The sequence below is a fragment of the Salvelinus fontinalis genome, chromosome 34 (genome assembly GCF_029448725.1).
Source record: "Salvelinus fontinalis isolate EN_2023a chromosome 34, ASM2944872v1, whole genome shotgun sequence".
NCBI classification, from domain to species: domain Eukaryota; kingdom Metazoa; phylum Chordata; class Actinopteri; order Salmoniformes; family Salmonidae; genus Salvelinus; species Salvelinus fontinalis.
The window spans coordinates 29490893-29511129 of NC_074698.1; the positions used below are offsets into that span (position 1 = coordinate 29490893).

General features: G+C 47.6%; 1 protein-coding gene across 2 annotated transcripts in view; it reads left to right on the forward strand.

Moving 5' to 3' along the window:
* Positions 1 to 16098, forward strand: part of srebf1 (sterol regulatory element binding transcription factor 1) — a 30986-nt gene extending 14888 nt beyond the window's left edge. For both annotated transcript variants that reach the window (XM_055898434.1, XM_055898435.1), the window contains exons 8-19: positions 325 to 541; positions 765 to 949; positions 1916 to 2174; positions 6274 to 6440; positions 6613 to 6781; positions 7153 to 7261; positions 9443 to 9552; positions 11711 to 11843; positions 12090 to 12255; positions 13092 to 13274; positions 13396 to 13507; positions 13796 to 16098. In XM_055898434.1, the coding sequence (XP_055754409.1) occupies positions 325 to 541; positions 765 to 949; positions 1916 to 2174; positions 6274 to 6440; positions 6613 to 6781; positions 7153 to 7261; positions 9443 to 9552; positions 11711 to 11843; positions 12090 to 12255; positions 13092 to 13274; positions 13396 to 13507; positions 13796 to 14016 (2031 nt within the window). In that variant the 3' untranslated portion in view covers positions 14017 to 16098. The remainder of the gene's footprint in view (positions 1 to 324; positions 542 to 764; positions 950 to 1915; positions 2175 to 6273; positions 6441 to 6612; positions 6782 to 7152; positions 7262 to 9442; positions 9553 to 11710; positions 11844 to 12089; positions 12256 to 13091; positions 13275 to 13395; positions 13508 to 13795) is intronic.
* The last annotated feature ends 4139 nt before the right edge of the window (positions 16099 to 20237 follow it).

Genomic DNA, 20237 nt, shown 5'->3' on the forward strand with positions numbered 1-20237 from the left:
AAGATGTTGAACTTCTCTGCTATAGTTACATAGAATAGAACGCTGTGAAAGGAAATGGTAATTCTCTAGCAACATACATCCTGTAGCAACGTACATCCTGTAGCAACAAGGCTGGAGACAAACTTAAACAGAGAAGCTAAACCGTTGTTTTGTTCAATGGCTAACCATTGGTGTCTCCAATTATCATGTAAAGTAAACTTATGATAATAAGTTATAGTTCGTAGTTCTAACTCCCTGATTACAATTCTAGTTCCAGTTCCATCTCTGCTTGCTTTAGTTCTAATTCTAACCCTGACTTCTTGTGTTCTGTCCTCTCCCGTCCAGCCGGCGGTCAATCTGATGGACACGTCCTCGTCCACCCCGGGCAGTGCTGGCATGCTGGACCGCTCCCGCATGGCGCTGTGCACATTCACCTTCCTCTTCCTCTCCCTCAATCCCCTGGCTGCCATGTTGTGTGGAGGGATGGGCTCCAGCACCACCTCTAACAACCATGCAGTGCATCCTGGGACAGGCAGGAACATGTTGGGCCTAGAAAACGCAGGTATGGAGGGAAAGAGGTAGGGTGGCGGAGGTGTGTATCTGTGTGTCTTACTCCTAGTGAGTTCATCTAATACTCCCATGTGTATTTTCTAGTAAGTCCATCTCTTTTTTTGTCTGTGCGTGTGTTTGTGTGCGTGTCTCCAAAACTCATTATGTGTTGTTGTGTGTCCAAAAGTCATTCTGTGTGGGTGTCTCAAAGTCATCCTCTCTCTGTGTTCTCCTAGCTGACTCGTGGGGCTGGATGGACTGGGTGCTACCCACTCTGTTGGTGTGGCTGCTGAATGGTGTGCTGGTGGCTGGGGTTCTGGTCAGAGTGTTGGTCTATGGAGAGCCAGTCACCAGGCCTCACTCTGGATCCTCCGTGCTGTTCTGGAGGCACCGCAAGCAGGCAGACCTCGACCTGGCACGGGTGAGAATATGGAGAATGTGATTTCGTCAAAATGGCATCCTATTTCCTATATAATGCACTACCTTCCAAAGTAGTGCACTATGTAGGGAATAGGGTGTATGGTGTTCACTCACTGCTATACAGTGGTTCTTCCTTTTAAAAGTTGCAAGCTTATGCCGCGACCGTTAGTGGTAGATGGTGGCATTCTGTCATTGCACCTCACTATCACAAGGGGGAGTTAGAACGCTGATCTATCGGTAGTCTAAACTGTGGCACAAATTGACTGATTTTTCCTAAATTAATGGAAGCGTTTTCAGTCTGAGAGTCTCCTCTGGCACTAGAGTCCTGCATCTGGCAACAACAAAAAAACTGTCGGTGTGCCTGGAGTTAAGAGAGTACTTGGGTAAATACAATGGGGGACTTACACTTGACATGTGGACTGACGATTTTCCCAAAAATAGGCACGGTGGGCTTTTGGTTTCTCTCACTCTAAACGCAGAAATAAATAATTCAAAATAACAAAACTGTCTATATTTACAAATTATTAAGAATGTCTCACCCCATGTTCAAGAATGGCCTTTTTCCCTTAATGTTCGAAGTTAGCGCCGCTCTGCCGCGGAGCAGCGCCACAGAGTTCTATTGAGCACTGGCCACTTTTTGATCATGCCTATGATGACATTCCATTCACTCTAAACATGCTAAATTCTCAGAGTAAATCGTTGGTAACCTTTGAACCATATATGGTAGAGGCATGGGGTTTGGACTATTATTTTTCTGACAGAATTTTCTATTGGATGGACATATTTCTATAAACCTTAAATGAATTAAGAATTGTATGGGTGAACAGTCGGAAGCTCATGAGGTCAACAAACACACACACACACAAACACACACACACACACCCATCCCCGGCACACACCCCCCCCTTCCCCCCAACCTTCCATACTTACCCACCACTCTCACCCCCCTCTCTCCCTCCCCCAATAGGGAGACTTTGCCCAGGCCAGTCAGAACCTATGGACCTGCCTCAAGGCCCTGGGTCGCCCCTTACCCACTTCTCAGTTGGACCTGGCCTGTGCCGCCCTGTGGGCCCTGCTCCGCCTCTGCCTCCAGCGACTAGGGGTAGGTCGCTGGTTGGCTGCCAGGGCCGGGGGGCTCCGCGCCAGGGGGCTCCGGGAGGATGCGTGCAAGAGCAGCCGCGACGCTGCCCTGGTCTACCACCGCCTGCACCAGCTGCACATGACCGGTAGGTGGAAATTGGACTTGGCCTGTGGCTCAAATGCTAAGGGTAAGGCTAACCTTGTCTACTCACTCTGAGACAATGTTACTAGCTAGTTGATTGATATGATTTAAGTGTCATACACCTACCGGTACCCAGCCCACATGGGCTTACAACACTACAGAACAAAATAACATTTTACAAATTATATGCATACAGTGATCATTGCCGGTACAGCTACTATCTAGCTGCACTACACAACCGTCTACCATCTAGCCGCCCTACGCAACCGGCTACTATCTAGCTGCACTACACAACCGGCTACCATCTAGCCGCGCTACACAACCGGTTACCATCTAGCCGCGCTACACAACCGGTTACCATCTAGCCGCGCTACACAACCGGCTACCATCTAGCCGCGCTACACAACCGGCTACCATCTAGCCGCGCTACACAACCGGCTACCATCTAGCCGCGCTACACAACCGGCTACCATCTAGCCGCGCTACACAACCGGCTACCATCTAGCCGCCCTACACAACCGGCTACCATCTAGCCGCCCTACACAACCGGCTACCATCTAGCCGCGCTACACAACCGGCTACCATCTAGCCGCGCTACACAACCGGCTACCATCTAGCCGCCCTACACAACCGGCTACCATCTAGCCGCGCTACACAACCGGCTACCATCTAGCCGCGCTACACACCCGGCTACCATCTAGCCGCCCTACACAACCGGTTACCATCTAGCCGCCCTACGCAACCGGCTACCATCTAGCCGCGCTACACAACCGGCTACCATCTAGCCGCGCTACACAACCGGCTACCATCTAGCCGCGCTACACAACCGGCTACCATCTAACCGCGCTACACAACCGGCTACCATCTAGCCGCGCTACACAACCGGCTACCATCTAGCCGCGCTACACAACCGGCTACCATCTAGCCGCGCTACACAACCGGCTACCATCTAGCCGCGCTACACAACCGGTTACCATCTAGCCGCGCTACGCAACCGGTTACCATCTAGCCGCGCTACGCAACCGGCTACCATCTAGCCGCCCTACGCAACCGGCTACCATCTAGCCGCGCTACGCAACCGGTTACCATCTAGCCGCGCTACGCAACCGGTTACCATCTGGCCGCGCTACGCAACCGGCTACCATCTAGCCGCGCTACGCAACCGGCTACCATCTAGCCGCCCTACACAACCGGCTACCATCTAGCCGCCCTACACAACCGGCTACCATCTAGCCGCGCTACACAACCGGCTACCATCTAGCCGCCCTACACAACCGGCTACCATCTAGCCGCGCTACGCAACCGGCTACCATCTAGCCGCCCTACGCAACCGGCTACCATCTAGCCGCGCTACGCAACCGGCTACCATCTAGCCGCGCTACGCAACCGGCTACCATCTAGCCGCGCTACGCAACCGGTTACCATCTAGCCGCGCTACGCAACCGCTACCATCTAGCCGCGCTACGCAACCGCTACCATCTAGCCGCCCTACACAACCGGCTACCATCTAGCCGCGCTACGCAACCGGTTACCATCTAGCCGCGCTACGCAACCGCTACCATCTAGCCGCCCTACACAACCGGCTACCATCTAGCCGCGCTACACAACCGGCTACCATCTAGCCGCGCTACGCAACCGGTTACCATCTAGCCGCGCTACACAACCGGCTACCATCTAGCCGCGCTACGCAACCGGCTACCATCTAGCCGCCCTACACAACCGGTTACCATCTAGCCGCGCTACGCAACCGGCTACCATCTAGCCGCGCTACGCAACCGGCTACCATCTAGCCGCGCTACACACCCGGCTACCATCTAGCCGCGCTACGCAACCGGTTACCATCTAGCCCCGCTACACACCCGGCTACCATCTAGCCGCGCTACGCAACCGGTTACCATCTAACCGCGCTACGCAACCGGTTACCATCTAACCGCCCTACGCAACCGGCTACCATCTAGCCGCGCTACACAACCGCTACCATCTAGCCGCGCTACACAACCGCTACCATCTAGCCGCGCTACACAACCGGCTACCATCTAGCCGCGCTACACAACCGGCTACCATCTAGAAGCCCTACACAACCGGCTACCATCTAGCCGCCCTACGCAACCGGCTACCATCTAGCCGCCCTACGCAACCGGCTACCATCTAGCCGCCCTACGCAACCGGCTACCATCTAGCCGCCCTACGCAACCGGCTACCATCTAGCCGCCCTACACAACCGGTTACCATCTGGCCGCGCTACGCAACCGGTTACCATCTAGCCGCGCTACACAACCGCTACCATCTAGCCGCCCTACACAACCGGCTACCATCTAGCCGCCCTACACAACCGGCTACCATCTAGCCGCCCTACACAACCGGCTACCATCTAGCCGCCCTACACAACCGGCTACCATCTAGCCGCCCTACGCAACCGGCTACCATCTAGCCGCGCTACACAACCGGCTACCATCTAGCCGCCCTACACAACCGGCTACCATCTAGCCGCCCTACACAACCGGCTACCATCTAGCCGCCCTACACAACCGGTTACCATCTAGCCGCCCTACACAACCGGCTACCATCTAGCCGCCCTACACAACCGGCTACCATCTAGCCGCCCTACACAACCGGCTACCATCTAGCCGCCCTACACAACCGGCTACCATCTAGCCGCCCTACACAACCGGTTACCATCTAGCCGCCCTACACAATCGGCTACCATCTAGCCGCGCTACACAACCGGCTACCATCTAGCTGCGCTACACAACCGGCTACCATCTAGCCGCCCTACACAATCGGCTACCATCTAGCCGCGCTACACAACCGGCTACCATCTAGCCGCGCTACACAACCGGCTACCATCTAGCCGCGCTACACTTCTCCTTCTCCTCCAGGCATTATGAACAAACTGAGCAATCTCAAACATGCCCTGTCTGAAACAGAATTTAAGCTTCTGCTCGTCCCGTAACCAGAATACCTCAGGGTTGTCACCAACGTGTCCCGTAACCAGAATACCTCAGGGTTGTCACCGACGTGTCCCGTAACCAGAATACCTCAGGGTTGTCACCAACATCTCCCTGCATGCCCCGTAACCAGAATACCTCAGGGTTGTCACCAACATGTCCCTGCTTGTCACGTAACCAGAATACCTCAGGGTTGTCACCGACGTGTCCCGTAACCAGAATACCTCCGGGTCGTCACCGACGTGTCCCGTAACCAGAATACCTCAGGGTCGCCACCGACGTGTCCCGTAACCAGAATACCTCCGGGTTGTCACCGATGTGTCCCGTAACCAGAATACCTCAGGGTTGTCACCGACGTGTCCCGTAACCAGAATACCTCAGGGTCGCCACCGACGTGTCCCGTAACCAGAATACCTCCGGGTCGTCACCGACGTGTCCCGTAACCAGAATACCTCGGGGTTGTCACCGACGTGTCCCGTAACCAGAATACCTCCGGGTCGTCACCGACGTGTCCCGTAACCAGAATACCTCAGGGTTGTCACCGACGTGTCCCGTAACCAGAATACCTCCGGGTCGTCACCGACGTGTCCCGTAACCAGAATACCTCAGGGTCGCCACCGACGTGTCCCGTAACCAGAATACCTCCGGGTTGTCACCGATGTGTCCCGTAACCAGAATACCTCAGGGTTGTCACCGACGTGTCCCGTAACCAGAATACCTCAGGGTTGTCACCAACATGTCCCTGCTTGCCCCGTAACCAGAATACCTCAGGGTGGTCACCGACGTGTCCCGTAACCAGAATACCTCAGGGTCGCCACTGACGTGTCTCAGATCCTCATACAGAGGGCAATAAAACAAACACTAAATTGATTCAGATTTACCCAAGATCACACAGTAGGTACATTCTCTCCTCTGCAGTACTACTGTCCAATACAGAGTTATCCACTAGCTCCCTACTCCTACACACTTTATGTAGACCTGAAAGGAGTGGATACGTGTTTTCAGGAGTCTTTGTCTGAAAGACCTGTGTGTTTTCTGTGTTTGTTCAGCCAAGCTGTCTATAATCAACGTGTGTGTGTGTGTGTGTGTGTGTGTGTGTGTGTGTGTGTGTGTGTGTGTGTGTGTGTGTGTGTGTGTGTGTGTGTGTGTGTGAAGGTAAGCTGGGTGGTAGCCACCTGTCTGCGGTTCACATGGCTCTGAGTGCTGTAAACCTGGCAGAGTGTTCAGGCTCCTGTCTCCCCGTGGCCACGCTAGGAGAGGTCTACGTCTCTGCAGCCCTACGAGTCAAAGCCAGCCTACCCAGACTCCTTCACTTCTCCTCCGTGAGTAACCGAGTTTGGTTACCAAGTGGTGTGTGTGTTTGTGAGAGAGGGGGAGAGAGAGAGGCTATGGCTATAATGTGTGGTTTGTTGCTCAGTGTATCGTGTGTGTCGGTCTCTTGTGTCTCTACCTCTGTACTCACTCCTGTATCTCCATGTCTCTCTCCATCCCCAGCGTGTGTTCCTGAGCAGTGCCCGCCAGGCGTGTCTCTCCTCCAGTGGCAGTGTCCCCCCAGCCATGCAGTGGCTCTGTCACCCTCTGGGCCACCGCTTCTTTGTGGATGGGGACTGGGCTGTCCGCAGCACCCCCAAAGATAGCATCTACAGCCAGGCAGGGAACACAGGTCAGTACTGTAGATGCACCTGCTGCGCTGGCGGAACTAGAAGCACAAACATTTCACTACACCCGCAATAACATCGGCTAAACACGTGTATGTGACCAATACGATTTGATTTGACCACCCCACACACTGTCTGCGTCCCAAATAGCACCTTATTCCCTGGTATATAGTGTACTACTATTGACCAGAGCCCCTCAGAAGAATGAGCATTGAGATGCTCTACAGGTGGACAGCTTGTGTCTTTATGAAAGGAAGCACCTGTCATGGAAACTGGTTATGATGAAAGCAATATGGGCAACACATGTTTTCATTGTCTAAATTGGTTGCCATGACTATGCTAACCCTAATTCTTGTCTCTCTATCTGTCTCCGTAGTGGACCCCCTGGCCCAGGTGACCCAGGCCTTTAGGGAACACCTGTTGGAGAAGGCTCTGTACTGTGTGGCCCAGCCCCGCGGGGAGAAGACCCCCAGTGATGGAGAGGGGTAGGTGCAACACACAATAGTGTTCTCAGGTTATCTTCACAAGTCTTAAAAGTTGCCCTTATCAATCCCACAGAATTTTAGCCAGTGGTGGCTAAAGTTAGCTGACGTTTCTAGTGGCTGTAAATAAATATTTTAAAAAGGCCCATAGACTACTTTCAGGGTGTGGAGAACCATCTAACATTGAGTTGTAAAATACAGAATGTTGACTTAAAATAAGGCCTAAAATATTAATACATATTCTTAAATTGTCTACAATCCCTTTTTGAACAAGCCTTTTACGTGTGTGTTCAATGAGAACTAATTGTCTTTTAAGTACTTTTAACTAACTACAGTTGAAGTCGGAAGATTACATACACCTTAGTCAAATACATTTAAACTCAGTTTTTCACAATTCCTGACATTTAATCCAATTAACAATTCCCTGTCTAAGGTCAGTTAGGATCACCACTTTATTTTTTAGAATGTGAAATGTCAGAATAATAGTAGAGTGATTTATTTCAGTTCTTATTTCTTTCATCACATTCACAGTGGGTCAGAAGTTTACATACACTCAATTGGTAATTGGTAGCATTGCCTTTAAATTGTTTAACTTGGGTCAAATGTTTCAGGTAGCCTTCCACCAACTTCCCACAATAAGTTGGGTGAATTTTGGCCCATTCCTCCTTACAGAGCTGGTGTAACTGAATCAGTTTTTTAAAAACCTTTTTTTAACTAGGCAAGTCAGTTAAGAACACATTATTATTTTCAATGATGACCTAGGAACAGTGCCTTGTTCAGGGGAAGAACAACAGATTTGTACCTTGTCAGCTTGGGGATTCGATAGTGCAACCTTTCGGTTAATGGTCAAACGCTCTAACCACTAGGCTACCTGCCGCCCCTACCTGCCGCGGTTTGTAGGCCTCCTTGCTCACACGCTTTTTCAGTTCTGCCCACACATTTTTTATGGGATTGAGGTCAGGGCTTTGTGATGGCCTCTCCAATACCTTGACTTTGTTGTCCTTAAGCCATTTTGCCACAACTTTGGAAGTATGCTTGGGGTCATTGTCCATTTGGAAGACCCATTTGCGACCAAGCTTGTTGCGTCAATATATCCACATAATTTTCCTCCTCATGATGCCATATATTTTGTGAAATGCACCAGTCCTTCCTGCAGCAAATCACCCCCACAACATGATGCTGCCACCCCTGTGCTTCACGGTTGGAATGGTGTTCTTCGGCTTGGAAGCATCCCCCTTTTTCCAACATAACAATGGTCATTATGGTCAAACAGTTCTATTTTTGTTTCATCAGACCAATTAGCCTATCAGAAGCTTCAAAAGCCATGACATCATTTTCTGGAATTTTCCAAGCTGTTTAAAGGCACAGTCAACTTAGTGTATGTAAACTTCTGACCCACTGGAATTGTAATACAGTGAATTATAAGTGGACTAATCTGTCTGTAAACAATTGTTGGAAAAATTATTTGTGTCATGCACAAAGTAGATGTCCTAACTGACTTGCCAAAACTATAGTTTGTTAACAAGAAATTTGTGGAGTGGTTGAAAAACGAGTTTTAATGACTCCAACCTAAGTGTATGTAAACTTCCGACTTCAACTGTAAGCTGTGTGTGTGTGTTCCTCAGGGAGAACTAATGGTCTTTTAAATACTTTTATCTAACTAAGCTGTGTGTGTGTTCCTCAGGGAGAACTAATGGTATTTTAAATACTTTTATCTAACTAAGCTGTGTGTGTGTTCCTCAGGGAGAACTAATGGTCTTTTAACTAACTAAGCTGTGTGTGTGTTCCTCAGGGAGAACTAATGGTATTTTAACTAACTAAGCTGTGTGTGTGTTCCTCAGGGAGAACTAATGGTATTTTAACTAACTAAGCTGTGTGTGTGTTCCTCAAGGAGAACTAATGGTCTTTTAACTAACTAAGCTGTGTGTGTGTTCCTCAGGGAGAACTAATAGTATTTTAACTAACTAAGCTGTGTGTGTGTTCCTCAGGGAGAACTAATAGTATTTTAACTAACTAAGCTGTGTGTGTGTTCCTCAGGGAGAACTAATGGTATTTTAACTAACTAAGCTGTGTGTGTGTTCCTCAAGGAGAACTAATGGTATTTTAACTAACTAAGCTGTGTGTGTGTTCCTCAGGGAGAACTAATGGTATTTTAACTAACTAAGCTGTTTGTGTGTTCCTCAGGGAGTACGCGGATGCTCTGGAGTACCTTCAGCTGTTGACTAGTGCATCAGACGCTGCCGGAGCCAACACCCAGTCCTTCGCCATCAGATCCAGCATGGCTACCGTCACTGGTATGACTCCTGGCCTTCTATTTATGTCTGTATGCTGTGGTCCGAGGTTCACCTCTGCAGTTCAGGCACAATACTGGGTGTCTCTCAGTTAGGGTGTACTTGACAGTGTATCTGTAGTCTAAAGTGGCTCCTCTTATCTCCTTTCCTTCAGTCACACTGATCTTCAGTAACATGTGGGTATCTTCTGACATTGCTTCCACTGATCCCTGTGTTGTCAGATCAGTGCAATCAAAGACAAGGAGAGGAAGCCACTCTAGACTGTTGAGATGCCCCCTCAGATAGCCTCGCTCCTTTCGGCACCTCTCTCTCTCTCTCCCTCTCTCTCTCTCTCTCTCTCTCTCTCTCATTTTCTCTGTGAGGAGATGGGAGGTTAAAAGGTCCTCTGCAGCACTCCATCTACCAGTCCTGTCAAGCCTCTAATCATCTTGAAGAAGTAGCTAGAGAAGGAAGAGTGTTTGAAAGGAGACTTTTCTTGGCATGGTGTTAGATTGCCCAGTCAGCATAGCTGTGTGTGAGTGTGCATTTGATTGGATGTGATTTATTAGGATCCCCATTAGCCGACGCCAATTCTTACTGGGGTACGACACATAACCAAAAATACATTACAGACAAAAGACTTTACATTTTAAAGTGTGTGTGTGTGTGTGTGTGTGCGCGCATCTATCAGTTACACATACGTCAGTACATACACACAACAAGTAGGTCACATGGGGGAGAGGCGTTGTGCCGTGAGGTGTTGCTTTGTGTTTTTTGAAAGCAGGTCTGCTGTTCACTTGTGCTGTATGAGATGGGAGGTCCATGCACTCATGGCTCTGTATTATACTGTACGTTTCCTAGAATTAGTTCTGGACCTGGGGGCTGTTAAAAGACCCCTGGTGTCATGTCTGGTTCGTTGTTGGCATTTCCTGCCTAAGTTTGCCCACTTTGCCAATGAAGTAATCATAAAAATAACTGCCAACATCAAATGGTTTTGTGATAAATCTGCCATCTGATTTGATGAAGGCTGTGTTGGCCCAATGTGAAGCACAGGAGGTCTTCTCCCTTGGAGAGATGTGTCTATCAGTATAGCTGCAGTATTAGCAGGTTGTGACCATGCCAGAGGGGAAACATGCCAGAGAACAGATTGAAACTCAGGTGGTCATCAGCAGCTGGATTTGATCATGTGTGAAACGGAGAGAGATAAAGGAAGGGATGTGTGAAACGGAGAGAGATAAAGGAAGGGATGTGTGAAACGGAGAGAGATAAAGGAAGGGATGTGTGAAACGGAGAGAGATAAAGGAAGGGATGTGTGAAACGGAGAGAGATAAAGGAAGGGATGTGTGAAACGGAGAGAGATAAAGGAAGGGATGTGTGAAACGGAGAGAGATAAAGGAAGGGATGTGTGAAACGGAGAGAGATAAAGGAAGGGATGTGTGAAACGGAGAGAGATAAAGGAAGGGATGTGTGAAACGGAGAGTGATAAAGGAAGGGATGTGTGAAACGGAGAGAGATAAAGGAAGGGATGTGTGAAACGGAGAGAGATAAAGGAAGGGATATGTGAAACGGAGAGAGATAAAGGAAGGGATGTGTGAAACGGAGAGAGATAAAGGAAGGGATATGTGAAACGGAGAGAGATAAAGGAAGGGATGTGTGAAACGGAGAGAGATAAAGGAAGGGATGTGTGAAACGGAGAGAGATAAAGGAAGGGATGTGTGAAACGGAGAGAGATAAAGGAAGGGATGTGTGAAACGGAGAGAGATAAAGGAAGGGATATGTGAAACGGAGAGAGATAAAGGAAGGGATGTGTGAAACGGAGAGAGATAAAGGAAGGGATAGTGTCTGTGTTTCAGCATGTCTGGATAGTCCCACATAGATGTTCTAAAACTGTCAACATCATGTCAACTAACTATCCTCTAACCTTTAACCTACATTTAAACTTAGACCTAAACCTAAACTCTTCCCTAAACTTAACCCTAGGCCTCACCCAAAACATAACCCTTGCCCTTACCCTAAACCTAACCCCAAACTTACCCCTGAACATAACCCTGAACTTAACCCTAGCAAGAGTTAGTTGATATCTCTAGATCAGCTACAGGAACTATCCAAATAATAACCTGTCTCTGTGTGTATTTTCTTTATTGACATCTGTCTGTGTGTAAACCTTGTCTGGGACCTCCAGGCTGTGACCTTCATTCCAAATGGTGGTCGTCGGTTGCCGTGGTGATCATTAACTGGCTCCAAGGAGACGACGCAGCGGCCGAGAGACTGTACCCCGCCGCCGAGCACCTGCCCCGTAGTCTACAGACTGCAGAGTGAGTGTACACACACACACACACACACACACACACACACACACACACACACACACACACACACACACACACACACACACACACACACACACACACACACACACACACACACACACACACAGCCGAGGGACTGTACCAAGCTGTAGTAGAACATTCCAGAGTGACATACAGATTACCCCACACACACACACACCACCCCAGTTCTTCTCCACCACCTTTCTGAAAAGGGTTTTCATGTGTCCTCAGGAGTCCGTTGCCCAAGGCATCTTTGAACACTTTCCGAGCGGTACGCGCCATGTTGACCAAACCAGAGAACTGTCAGCTGAGTCTGAGCCACAGTGAGAAGGCCAGCGGCCTGCTGAGAGACAGTCTCAACCTGGGACCACACTGTCACAGCAGCAGCCTAGACAAGGTACACACACACAGACACACAGACAGAGCAGCTATGGCCAGAGCTGTGGTGCATTGTAGTTGCATTGCATGTGTCTCTCAGCTGGGTGCAATGTTCCTGCAGTGCAAGACAGAGCTGGGCCCCATACAGCACAGTGGACAGGAGACATCAATACACCCTGACACACTGTTACTGCCTTTCAAACTAATACCATTTTCAATACCTACACCATAAGGTTTGCTTCTCCCTCTCTCTGTCTCCCTCTCTCTGTCTCCCTCTCTCTGTCTCCCTCTCTCTGTCTCCCTCTCTCTGTCTCCCTCTCTCTGTCTCCCTCTCTCTCTCTGTCTCCCTCTCTCTCTGTCTCCCTCTCTCTCTCTGTCTCCCTCTCTCTCTCTGTCTCCCTCTCTCTGTCTCCCTCTCTCTGTCTCCCTCTCTCTGTCTCCCTCTCTCTGTCTCCCTCTCTCTGTCTCCCTCTCTCTGTCTCCCTCTCTCGGTCTCCCTCTCTCGGTCTCCCTCTCTCGGTCTCCCTCTCTCGGTCTCCCTCTCTCGGTCTCCCTCTCTCGGTCTCTCTCTCTCGGTCTCCCTCTCTCGGTCTCTCTCTCTCTCTCTCTCTCTCTCTTTCTCTCTCTCTCTCTCTCTCTCTCTCTCTTTCTCTCTCTTTCTCTCTCTTTCTCTCTCTTTCTCTCTCTTTCTCTCTCTTTCTCTCTCTTTCTCTCTCTTTCTCTCTCTTTCTCTCTCTTTCTCTCTCTTTCTCTCTCTTTCTCTCTCTCTCTCTCTCTCTCTCTGTTTCTCTCTCTCTGTTTCTCTCTCTCTCTCTCTCTCTCTCTATGTCTCTCTCTCTCTCTGTCTCTCCCCAGGTGGTCCAGTTGCTGCTGTGTGACCTGCTGCTGGTGATGCGGACCAACGTGTGGCGTCTGCAGCAGAGCTCCAGTCCCGGGGGTCTCTCCTTGCAGGCCTCCCCGGCCGAGCTGCACGGCTTCCAGCAGGACCTCTCCTCCCTCAGGAAACTGGCCCAGAGCTTCAGGCCCGCCATGCGCAGGGTAGGACGTGGAGGAAGACATACACATGTAGACACGGGCACATACATACAGGCTGATCTAGGTAGATTTCTGACTCCTCACTCATCAAACACTGTTCTCTCTCCTCTCCTCACTCTCTCAGTTGTTTCTTCATGAGGCAACCGCCAGGCTGATGGCTGGGGCCAGTCCCACGCGGACACATCAGCTCCTGGACCGCTCGCTCAGACGCAGAGCCACCCCCGGAGCAAAGACAGGTAACTGCAGAGAGGGGTTTTTGTAGTTTGCGTGTGTGAGAAAGGTTGGAAGTTCTGTGGGTTTTGAGTGCCTTTTTTAAGCTTTTCATAACGAGGTCGAAGGGACACGGATGCGATATGAGTGTTATCTGTGTAGTATCCCTCTCTGTATCCCCCACAACTCACCTCACCTGTGTGTGTGTGTGTGTGTGTGTGTGTGTGTGTGTGTGTGTGTGTGTGTGTGTGTGTGTGTGTGTGTGTGTGTGTGTGTGTGTGTGTGTGTGTGTGTGTGTGTGTGTGATTCTACAGAGGAGTGTGAGATGCGTCCTGGCCAGAGGGAGCAGGCTGAGGCGGTAATGTTGGCGTGTCGCTACCTGCCTCCCTCCTTCCTGTCGGCACCGGGGCAGCGGGTGGGCATGCTGGCGGATGCAGCCCGGACACTGGAGAAGCTGGGGGACAAGCGCACCCTTCACGACTGCCAGCAGATGATCATTAAGCTGGGCAGCGGCACCACTGTCACCTCTGCCTAGACTATACAGAGAGACAGACCAGCCCCCCCCCCCCCCCCCCCCTCTCACACACACACACACACACACACAAATGGATGAAGGAGGTTTTTGGCATTTGGCCTGCGGCTGACGAACAGACATACAGACAGTCTAACTAGACATTGAGAATCATATCAGGCATACAGACAGACAAATAAACATACCTGACAGTTACCTGCCATTAGTTTCATATCACCTGTCAGTAGACAGCTCTCAGAGTGACAGTTTAGCAGGGGAGGACTTCACCCCAGTAAAGTGTTGCTATTGACATTGTTGACATGGTCTGTCATGTAAGCTAGTCATCATCCACCAGGATATATAGGTTCACGGTTCTGTTTCTTTTCTATTCCCCTGCGTGAAATGCACTGTAGTGGCGGAGTGTGTCCACTGGGTGGGGTTCTGGCGCCCTCTGCAGGACTGAAGGTGTGATGGCTGGGAATGTGTGTGTGAGAGAGGGTGAGAGAAGTGGAAAGGTTTTTACCTGCAGTTATACACTACTAGCCCCATGTTTTGATTGGACGATGCACCTTACAAAGCGAAGCACTCTGTTGTGATTGGTGTGTTTAAACAGTGACTGTCTGTCTGATTGGCTGCGGTGGGAGGAGCAAACTGCGTTGGGACAGACTGGTCTTTTTGAGGAGCACAACATTTCAGAAAAAAATAGAAATATATCGCATAGAGCAGACGAGTTTCTCTATCATGTTGAAAAGAGGACCATGACAGATCTATACATTGTGTTTCTATCTGCGATGGTCTGAAATGTTGCATCTCTGTCACGTCTTTTAATCTGCACTGGCCCAGAGGGGCTGTATTTGAGGAGTTCTGTAATATTGTGGCTTTTCCTTTTCATATTATTTTCTTTATTGTTGTTGCTGTGTATATATTTTACAGTGTATTTATAATCTGTCTTTGATTTGTTCTGCTGATCAGTTTTTTCCATTGCTCGGGTGATCATTATTACTTCCCACCCTCATTGTGTAGCATAGGCAGAGGCTTGGGGTCCAATGGGGAGTATGTATTCATCCCAAATGGCACCCTATTCTCTATATAGTGCACTACTTCCTATAGACCCTAGTCAAATGTAGTGCACCACAAAAGGGAATAGGGTGCCATTTGGTATGTGTTACTTAACCTATGTTTGTTGCCATAGTTGGTAAGTGTATCAAAAAAGGGGACAGTGTCCATGTGCTTTTGGGGCAAAGGAGTGTCAAAGACCACTCAATATTGTCATCAGACTCATGTGAGCGTTTGCACTGTTGCGCAAGGTATGTGCTGCCATTATGATGATATCAGAAAGAGTTGCAGGTGAGTCCTCGAGCGATAGGCTCCAGTCTAGGGTTGAGCTGCCGGGTCACCCATAACACAACATTGACTTTAATGGGAATGTCCATTCTAGTAATAATTTTTCTATGGTGGTATGACCCCCCCCCCCCCCCCCCCCCCCCCAAGTCACTCCGTTGAAGACCAATAGCTTACAAAAGAGCCTGAGTCTCATCTAGTATTTCTAGATCTCATGATTTAATTGACTCTTGTTATTATCATCTCTTCTTCAAAAGAAGGCCTGTAGCGAGGCTGACACACCCTCTTGTAGTCAGGCCCCTGGGTCCTGTTCACTAGGCCCCAAATGGAAGAAAATAGTTTGTTCTTGTCCAATAAGAAACTGTCCTTTTTGTTTTCCGTTGCGAAACGTTTTTAAAACGTGTTCTCCTTTTGAACAGGGCCCATATGTTAAAAAGACAGAGAGAGAGAGGTGTGTGTGTACAACCCTGTTCCAGAACCACAGTTTTTGTTTTCAGAAGACTGTAAAAGCCCATTTGGTTCTTTAGCATGCTTTTGTTGTGTTTATCCTGTAATAGTGTATCATTGTAAATGACTGACTGAGGGACACTGGACTGATGATTCCTTCCCAGTGTGTTGGGTCAGTCTGTGGTGTGACTGTGTTAAATCATCGCAACCACATCTGAACATGTAGTATTATTATTATTTTGTTTCTTAATCAACATATTCTTTCCTTCCCTGTCTTTCTCCTTCTTTGCTTATTGATTTATTCCTGGATATGTAAATAAAAATACAATTTTGTAAGGAAATGCCTCCAGGTCTCTTGTGGTGCTTTGATGGGGGGGGGGGTGAGAGAAACTGAAACTACCAAACTGTTGCTAGTCCTAATCCCTGATCCTACAAGAAAATCTGATGTTCCCTTGAGCAAGGCACTTAACCCTAATTGCTCCAGGGTTGCTGTTGATAATGTCTGACTCTGGCTGTGACCCCACTCTCCGAGGGTGTCTCAGGGGGAGTGGGATATGCAGAAAACACATTTTATTTAACCTTTATTTAACTAGGCAAGTCAGTTAAGAACAAATTCTTAATTCCAATGACGGCCTAGAAACAGTGGGTTAACTGCCTGGGTTAATTTACACATGCTATTATTACACATGTGTATATGTGTGAAATAGGACAAATATAAGCACCTGCCAAATAATTATAAAAATGTCAAAATGAAAACTAATCATGAAAAACTATTTAGTAAACTGAAATAAAATAATCAACAAACCCGTTTGAAACCATAGTTTAAGTATATTGCTATCTTTGGCTCAAAAACGAACTAAATAAAATAAAAACCATCATGAAAATCTTTTAACATGTTTTCGGGAAAAAATCCATGCTTTTTGGGGTTTGTCACGCTGCTGAATCTGGCGGGTAAATGCGTCCAGGAGATGGAGATGTTGTGCGTTGCTGTCACCATACTAGAGTATGTGACCGGAGCTGGAGCGGAGCTCGCCCAATTTGACTGGAGTGTTGCGCGAGATTCCCAAAGGCTGGGGCGTCCAATTTTGCTCCAGTGCCGGTCAACAAGCGCTCACTTTACGAGCTCAGTGCATGCATGGCCCAGCATGCATTTGTAGTCTACTTGTGTGCTGCTACAGCCCCTTGCTTTAGTTACTGTCATGGAGTTCACTACATATGTTCGTAAAGAAACTGATAAAACACACAGGTGAAATATCAAGGTGACTTACAAAGATGAGGACAAGAGCAAGAGAGGGATTGCGGACATGTAGTGTCCACAACTAATAATCAATGTGGAATCTGAAAAGATACGTATCCCAAAATCATGATGGTGTACTTATGTGCACATGCTAGCAGAAAGGAACGAGGTGGGTAGATAACTGTCATTGTAGCAAAATATTTATATACACAAGATAAGATCTCTTATACGTTTCGTTCATTTTTGTTCTATTATCTATACAATAGGCCATCATTGATTTTGGCCCTGGCATATTCCCATGTTCAAGGAGCTTTCGGTTTTGATTTGGTTATTTTACCTAAAAAACCGTTAGGCCTACCTATAGACATTTTTTGTAAACAACTCTGCATCTCTGCCCAACCTGGCAAGAGGGGCCGAAAGGTTGTTGAGCATCCCCAGTGGCTCTGAACGTTTGGAGAGGGTATTCTCAGCTGCTGGCCGCCTCTCCAGACATCATCACATGAGCCTGAAGCCACGGACTGGCAAAACTCATGTTTCTAAAAATGAATTCAAAGACATTAATAAGTCATTTTTCGTTTAATTTGTATTTCATTCTAAGTAAGTCACAGCCTATATGCGCAATTTATAGACTAATGATTTAATACAACGAAATGTTGTTTAAAAACGGAGCGCTTTATGTCCCTACCAGCCGAGTGTTACACTCACACATGCTTCACAAATTATTTCTTTGTAGGCTATAGCCTTGAAATAATTGAAATAACATAGACTGAATAATTCATTTTTGCTCCTTGTCTCCTGACCTATTTAGAGTGTTTATATGATGTTTAAGACATGGAGCCTAATTGAAATGATGCGTGCTTCTTACATTCACCGTTTCATGTTTATTCAAATACGTTTCATTCAAATCCATATGGTTTGGTTTCAATACTTCAATACCAATTGGTAGGTCCAGGTTTCACAAAAATAGATGGGTGTTGATTGGAGTGAATTTGGAGGGCAGTTTGTTTCTTCCTGTGAGCACACAGCAGTTTTTAGCAGAGGGTGGGAAAGGACATGGAGCACAGAGCGGTGGACAAGGTGGTCCATAAGAGAGCGAGAGGATTTCCAACCACAACTCTGCTCACAGGCTCTGCACCACACTAACAGAAAACGAGCATTTATACAGTCATTTGGGATATTATCAGCAGTAAAATACTGTGAAAGTTTTACTGCAGCATGCTGTCGATTATGGTGCATTATGGGAACATTTTTCTTTGTTGGGGGGGGGGGTTGCTGTATTTTGAATGGTACAGTTACTCCACCCCACAGAATACAGTACCATATGGCATTTTTGGTGTGTTGAAAACCTTTTGACCACTAGTGGTGCCGTTGTTTCTGTCTTATTAACATATTTTGATGAGTGTCTTACAGGAGGCTATATTAAGAGTGCTGTACCAATTTAACTGGTATGTGGTAGTAATGCCCCATAAATTTAAAATAGGGGACAGATTAGAGTGGCAGCAAGTCTTAAACCTTTAATGCTTGAGCATTTTTCCATGTCTTTTTTAAATCTGTTTTGCCCTGTAGTTGCTGTCAGTTTGGAAAGACATGCCCCTGAACTTTGGCGATTACAAGGATTTTTAAATGTCTTGCTTTGGGCTGGATGTGTCAATGTGTAGTTCATACATGCAGAATTAGTCTTACCTCAATTGGCCACCAAATTCCTAGTTTGAAAGCAACTGTTTTTCCTAGAACTGTGCTGCACAATTTTTCCTACATTTCCCCCCACGTGGGCCAGCCCCCTAGCAATTAGAGTTATAGCCTGTGCTTGACTTGGACTGAAATATGTGCCAGTACTCATTTCGGGTGCCGGTTTTATTTATATTTATGTGCAGGAACTCCACAATACTGTTGAGATAATAAGAGGTGCAGGAGCTCCCCAATACTGTTGAGATAATAAGAGGTGCAGGAGTGCCCCAATACTGTTGAGATAATAAGAGGTGCAGGATCTCCCCAATACTGTTGAGATAATAAGAGGTGCAGGAGCTCCACAATACTGTTGAGATAATAAGAGGTGCAGGAGATCCACAATACTGTTGAGATAATAAGAGGTGCAGGAGATCCACAATACTGTTGAGCTAATAAGAGGTGCAGGAGATCCACAATACTGTTGAGCTAATAAGAGGTGCAGGAGCTCCACAATACTGTTGAGATAATAAGAGGTGCAGGAGATCCACAATACTGTTGAGATAATAAGAGGTGCAGGAGATCCACAATACTGTTGAGCTAATAAGAGGTACAGGAAATCCACAATACTGTTGAGATAATAAGAGGTGCAGGAATTCAAGAACTAGAACATTTGAGGTGCCGGTACTCCTGCCCATGTCAAGCACTGGTCCTAGCCAATGAGCTTCAGCCCTTTGCCATTTGAGTGACAGCTAGCAAGATGTGCACACACAGCACAGCGAGAGAGAGAGCAATGACGTGGTGCACATATCTGCCCATACTATATGTGACGTAGTACGCAATATTCGGCGACCACTTTTGTCTTGTGAATGCATCTTTCAGAATTACATTCTAAAAAGTATACAAACGTACTGCAGAATCTCTTTAAAGTCTCTAGAAGTGCAAGTAATATAAACCACCAAATATGTATTGATTTGATGTAATGTATAAACACCTGACCTTTCAGCCAACCTGCTTGTACCAATTCCATGTAATTACAGTAAAATACTGTGAAATACAAACCCCATCTCCCCTCAATGAATTTCATTCATTCATCCAGTCAATTATTCACACATTCATCATTCTACGGTATTATACTGTGTCATTACACAGTACTTGCTTTGATACTGTGTTTAGATTACAGTAGGTGTACTTGTCATGATCGTCTAATGAATTAACGAACCAAGGCGCAGCGTACGTAGAGTTCCACATGTTTAATCAAATGAAACTCACAAAAACAACAAAGAAGAATAAACGATATGTGAACCTCAAGCAGTGCTCACAGGCAACTACACAGAAACAAGATCCCACAAAACACAGTGGGAAAATGGCTGCCTAAATATGATCCCCAATCAGAGACAACGATAAACAGCTGCCTCTGATTGGGAATCATACCAGGCCAACATAGAAATAAATGAACTAGATCACCCACCCTAGTCACACCCCGACCTAAACAAAATAGAGAATAAAGAGGCTCTATAGGGGAGGGTCCTTGTGGGCATCTAGCGTCGGTGGC